The sequence below is a fragment of the Anomaloglossus baeobatrachus genome, chromosome 2 (assembly GCF_048569485.1).
Source record: "Anomaloglossus baeobatrachus isolate aAnoBae1 chromosome 2, aAnoBae1.hap1, whole genome shotgun sequence".
In the NCBI taxonomy this organism is placed as follows: domain Eukaryota; kingdom Metazoa; phylum Chordata; class Amphibia; order Anura; family Aromobatidae; genus Anomaloglossus; species Anomaloglossus baeobatrachus.
This window is the reverse complement of record NC_134354.1, coordinates 513,125,173-513,131,217: the sequence shown is the minus strand read 5'-3', so window position 1 is coordinate 513,131,217 and position 6,045 is coordinate 513,125,173. Positions and strand designations below refer to the sequence as shown.

General features: G+C 44.5%; 1 protein-coding gene across 1 annotated transcript in view; it reads left to right on the top strand.

The window, feature by feature from the left end:
- Window positions 1-6,045, top strand: part of ZBTB11 (zinc finger and BTB domain containing 11) — a 109,035-nt gene that overhangs the window by 1,302 nt on the left and 101,688 nt on the right. Inside the window, exons 2-4 of the mRNA XM_075336562.1 lie at window positions 483-709; window positions 1,944-2,175; window positions 4,725-5,875. Of these exons, the coding sequence (XP_075192677.1) occupies window positions 483-709; window positions 1,944-2,175; window positions 4,725-5,875 (1,610 nt within the window). The remainder of the gene's footprint in view (window positions 1-482; window positions 710-1,943; window positions 2,176-4,724; window positions 5,876-6,045) is intronic.

The following is a 6,045-nucleotide window of genomic DNA, read 5'->3' as shown; positions in this document are numbered from 1 at the left end:
TAAAATATTCAGCACATTCTGCATTGCACTCCTGTCCCCAATTTATTATATATTTTAAGAGTCGGAGTCGGTGCATTTTATACCGACTCCGACTCCGACTCCACCAAAATGAGCTCCGACTCCGACTCCGACTCCACGACTCCGACTCCGACTCCACAGCCCTGGTACAGATATGTCTCCTTGTGGAGGGTCGTATGACTTGTACCCACTGATCAGACATCGGGGGGCTGTATGTTTTATTAATATACTCAGGTTACCTTCCTCCACCACAAAAACTGCCGCCTTACCCCGTGTACATTCTAACATCTGACTGCTGCAGCTAATCACTGGCTGCAGCGGTGTTAGTGTCCAGGCGTGTAACTGCCGCGCCAGTGATTGGCTGCAGATGTCATGCATTACTATGGCAGTAGGGCATCGTACACATGGAATGTTTTCCTGCAATGGATGTTGAGTTTTATTAACGTGTTGCTTTTTAATTGCAGGGATTTTAAAAGAAATGAAGGATTACATCAAGAAGTGCAAGTGCCAGGAGAAGGTGGACCGCACGCGCTCTTCTCATGATCCCACGGAAATGCTGGAGGAGTTTGGGATTGAAGCGTGCTTAGACAGCCATGATACAGATGACGAACTCGGCAAAACCGCATCCGAAGCCAATGCCAATCCGAAATCTTCAAGGAAGAAGCCGGTAGCAAAGCATGAGCTGGTTTTTGTACGTACCTTTTTAATGTTTTTGTGGTCCCTGCTGTATTTTTTTTTTTTTTTTACATGAAATCATTAGAGAGGTTTTCAGAAGTAATCTGATAGTGATCCGTACACTTCCACCGATCCGCTGACCGAATGCGGTGACTGCAGGAGAAGGGACAGCTGCTGTATGTGCGGACCATAAGCCGGATGTGACATTTGCTGGAGCCCTGCAGCCTGTTGGCTGATCATGGCGGTGCCCGCTGTCAGACTTACCCAGAAACCCTTTTGAAAACCCCATCTTTATACGTGAAGTTATAGTGGTAACCCCCCCCATTCCCTTCCCGCACCAGGAAACCAGTGACCTCACTTACAGATCTTGGCTGGTGGGATGTCACCAGCCCCGCTCATGTCTCGCTGCTGAAGTGAGCAGAGCTAGATTAGCCTTATAAAGCACCAATCCAGCAGGTGTTTTTTTTTTTCCAAGCGCTGGAGTGGCGCTTTATATCCAAGCCCCCATCCCCTGGTCATACACTCATTTCCAGCAGCTTCATTTTCTTGGAACCACTCCTGTCCTACGGCACCATCTTGTACTCGTAACTTCTGACTGGCTGCAAGTCAGAAGTTATGTCACAAGCTCCCATTGAAAATCTACGGGAGCAAGAATGAGGCTCTCATAGAATTACATTGGTTTGTGATCTGGGGCGCTTCATGAAACACTGGAGCAGCAGACAGGTCACAAATTACTGGAGACTGTAGCGATGCTAGACGCTGATGACGACAGTGGAGAATGAGTATAGGACGGGGCAGGAGACTTGTATATAACGCACCACTACATGGGGAAATGAAGAAAAACAAAAAGCCAGCACCAAATGTGCACTTCAGCACTAAAATTCCAAACTGTACTTATTATAAAAAATTTTGAGATTTTTGGCAAAAAATTGCAATTTCTTGAGTTGCCTCGCCACGTCACGGCAAATCTCTTTTGAGGCAGTCCTACACTAAAATATTTTTATAAAATGTGCCATACGGCCTCACATATGAATAGTAGAACTGCTCTTAGCAGCACTCACCTGGTCTATTTCAATCCCGTACCCATGACTGAGTCATGGCTGTGGGCGGGACAGGTCCAAGCAAATGCTGCATGAAGTAAATAGCCTGTGGACAAGGCCTGATGACAATGTGAACAGTCACCAACCGCCAAAATCACTGGAGTGCTTTAAGATTAATATGCAGACTTATGTGTTTCCCTCTCTCTTCAGGTGGACAGTAAAGGCACAGTGAAACAGTCTTCTCTTAAGCACGGCCAGGCAGTACTGGATCAGTTAAACCAGCAGAGGCTCGCTAACCAGTTCTGTGATGTGACCCTTCTCATAGAAGGAGAGGAGTTCAAGGCCCATAAGTCAGTCCTGGCGGCCAGCAGCGAGTACTTCAGAGAGCTCTTTATAGAGAAAGGAGCAGTCTCTAGTCATGAAGCTTTTGTGGATCTTTCAGGTAAATAACAGAAATTTCTCTTTAGTCTTCATAATAATAAGTTTTATTTCTATAGCGCCAACATATTCCACAGCGCTTTACAATTCATAAAGCTTGTCTGTCGTAGTTCTTGTTGTGCCATTCCTCTGTTATTCTTCTTGGAAATATATGAATCATTTTCCAACTGGCTGATGCCACGCTCCTTGACCACGAGATTAGTACCTACATAGTCTGACACTTTAGTACTGATAAGGCTGCTTTCACACTACGTTTTTTTTTTAACATGTGTCATGAACGTTTTTTTAACGCAAAAACGGATCCAGTGCAAATGCGTTTTCATTTCAATGCAATTGCAATGGACTCGCGTCAACATGCGTTTGCGTGCGTTATTTTTGAGCTGCGTCCAAATACTGTTTTTCACTGGATCCTGACTATACTGCACGCAAACGCATGTGAACGCTTGCATGCTGATAGACAAGATCCTGCTTGCTCTACTGAGCATGCCCAGAAACCAGCCTGGCATGATCAGTCTCTCCCCCTCCCTCTCTTCCCCCGCCTGAGAGCGGCGGACGCTCGTTACCAAGGTAAACATCGGGTAACCAAGCAAAGCGCTTCGCTTATTTACCCGATGTTTACCTTGGTTACGTGTGCAGGGAGCAGGCAGCCCGGCTCCTAGCAGCTACGGACGCTCGTAAACAAAGTAAATATCGGGTATCCAAGCCAAGCACTTCGCTTAGTTACCCGATGTTTACCTTGGTTACCAGCGTCTGCAGCTGTCAGATGCCGGCTCCCAGTCTATCACGTTCAGTTCCCCTCATTCCCGATGACATGACTTCAATGCCCGCCCATAAACTCCAAGTGACAGGATCCTGCAAATTAACACATGCGTTGCATGTGTTTTTCTTTGTAAAAACAGGATCCACTTTTACAGCAAAAAAACGTTCATGACGTATGTTAAAAAACCGTAGTGTGAAAGCAGCCTTAGTCGACACTTTTCAGTGTTTATTGCACAGAATAAATAATATTTATATTAGAATCGACTGGTCTAATATACGTGTGTGTGTGTATATATGTGTATGTGTGTGTGTGTGTATGTATGTGTGTATATATATATATATATATATATATATATATATATATATATATATATATATATATATATATATATCTCACACACGTTGGTATGTACATATGGTTGTATACACATATCTAAGTATACACACAGCAATATATACATGACAGTATACACAGATAGATATATATATACATCTAAATATACACACTGATATATATACACGTGTGTATACACACCGAAGTATACACACACATTTGTACTTTACTATATAATATCTGTGTGTGTCCACATAAAATCTTTGGATATGATTTAGGGGGACAATTCCAATTTTTAGGTATTTTTAACATTGTAATTATTTTTCAATTCCCTTTTAAAACAAACAAAAAATGTAAATAGCTATGGCAGGCCCGTCTGCCATAGCAGCCCATCGACACTCATTGATCTCTTGCGTGGGAGGCTGATGGGCGTCTGAATTGCCACACTACTCTGATTGCATCACTAGAAGGCCTCTGTTAGAGTCTGACTGTGACATTTAAGGGTTACACAGCAGTGATCAGAGGAAGCATCCATTCGCTGCTGTTAGTGGTAGGTGCCGGCTGTATAATACAGCATACATCCATCGTCTATAGGTGAGATTCAGTTCCCGATCCCTCCCCATACACCCGCACCCAACATGCTCTTTTTATTATGTTCCGAGGATCTATATCATCACTTATTAATTAGTAAGATACCCATATATCCCTAAAATAGTTTTTCTCTTTTGCACCTTGTCACATTAAAGCTCAGCATTTTGCATTGTGCCTTGTTAGATGAGAATTAAGGGGGCTTTACACGCTACGACATCGCTAATGCGAACTCGTTGGGGTCACGGAATTGGTGCCGCACATCCGGCCGCATTAGCGATGCCGTTGCGTGTGACACCGATGAGCGATTTTGCATCGTTGCAAAAAACGTGCAAAATCGCTCATTGGTGACATGGGGGTCCATTCTCAAAAATCGTTACTGCAGCAGTAACGAGGTTGTTCCTTGTTCCTGCGGCAGCACAAATCGCTCCGTGTGACGCCGCAGGAACGAGGAAGCTCCCCTTACCTGCCTCCCGGCCGCTATGCGGAAGGAAGGAGGTGGGCGGGATGTTACGTCCCGCTCAGCTCCGCCCCTCCGCTGCTATTGGGCGGCCGCTCAGTGACGTCGCTGTGACGCCGCACAAACCGCCCCCCTTAGAAAGAAGGCGGTTCGAAGGTCACAGCGACGTCGCCCGGCAGGTAAGTATGTGTAACGGGTCTGGGCGATGTTGTGCTGCACGGGCAGCGATTTGCCCGTGTCGCGCAACAGATGGGGGCGGGTACCCACACTAGTGATTATCGGGACCGATATCGCAGTGTGTAAAGCCCGCTTTTGTGTTCTTTAGAAGAGATTTCTAAATCTGGTGATTAATCTGTCCTTTTTATTGAATATAATCATGTTTGTTTTTTTTCTTCAATTACTTATTTTTTAGGCTTTTTCAAGGCCAGCTTCATGCCTCTGCTCGAATTTGCTTACACCTCGGAGCTGTGCTTTGATTTCTGCAGCATGGCTGAGCTGGTAATGCTTGCTCGCCATCTCTACATGCACGAAGTGTTAGAAATATGTGAATCGGTGCATAAACAAATGGAAGAAAAGCAGCTCACCTTGTACCAGAAAGGAGGTGTGCAAACTGTCGCTTCAGAAACCAACATGGAGGAGCCAGGGAATATAGGCTCTCCAAAATTGTCTATTGTGAACGATGTGGCAAGTGGGCAACAGATTTTGACCTTGGGGAATGTGAAAAGTCCGGATACGCAAGAAATAATTGCAAGTGCAGCTTCTCAGCCGGATACTATTTCAACAACTCTATCTGTAGAAGCCATACAACTGACAAATGGCGCTGAAATCCCAGTTGACTCTATTGATGGCGCCCAGGTCAGCACTATTGATGGTACAACAGCAATTTACATCTCAAATTCTGCGTCAGATGTGCAGCCTGCAATCCTTATTCCTGCAGTGATTGATGTTTCATCAGTTTCACCTCAGCAAACCGTAGAAATGATTCAGGAGGTTATTGCGTCTGAAGTGCAAGATAGTTCTGAATCCTCGGAAACCCGGACATCTTTCACTGATGTTCAAGGAACTGGATCGCAGGAGATGCCCAGCCAGAGTGCTGGACAGGACCAAGCGGACATAGCTACAAGTACTCAGCCCTCTGATGTGACACACAGTCTTCATGCCCAAAGCTCGCCTTGTATGGATGTGGCTATGGATGTAGATGTCAATGAAGAGAAAGAACTCGAATCAAAGACTATAGAAAGCTTGAAGAGAAAGCGTGGCAAGACGTCCAAGTCTGCAGATTCTACCGCCGACGTAGAAAGCTCCACAACGATCACAGATGACGCCGATAAAGCATCTAGTGATGGGGCTGATGTTGACAGACCTAGCTCGTCCAAAGTGGACAGTCAGTCTTCTGGAACAGATACCACTACTCCTGAAAGTCCAACGTCTTCCGAAATGGACCTTTATAAAAGCAAGTTACGAGAACGCTCTGTGGAGGAAGGTGGATATGTACAATTACACAGGGGCAAAGACAAGAAGAACTTTAATAGAAAGTCTGTTCCCAAGTCTGCTGTTCAGCAGGTACAGACTTATTTAAACTTTTTTTTCTTAACTAGTTAAAACAGTGGTCAAAAGTAAAATTAAATTTCATTTTAAATCCTTATCTATTTAGTGCTATAATCTAAACTTTTTTCCGATATACTTATATTAAAAATTCCTTATTAAAAATTCTTTACTGTTCCATATATACT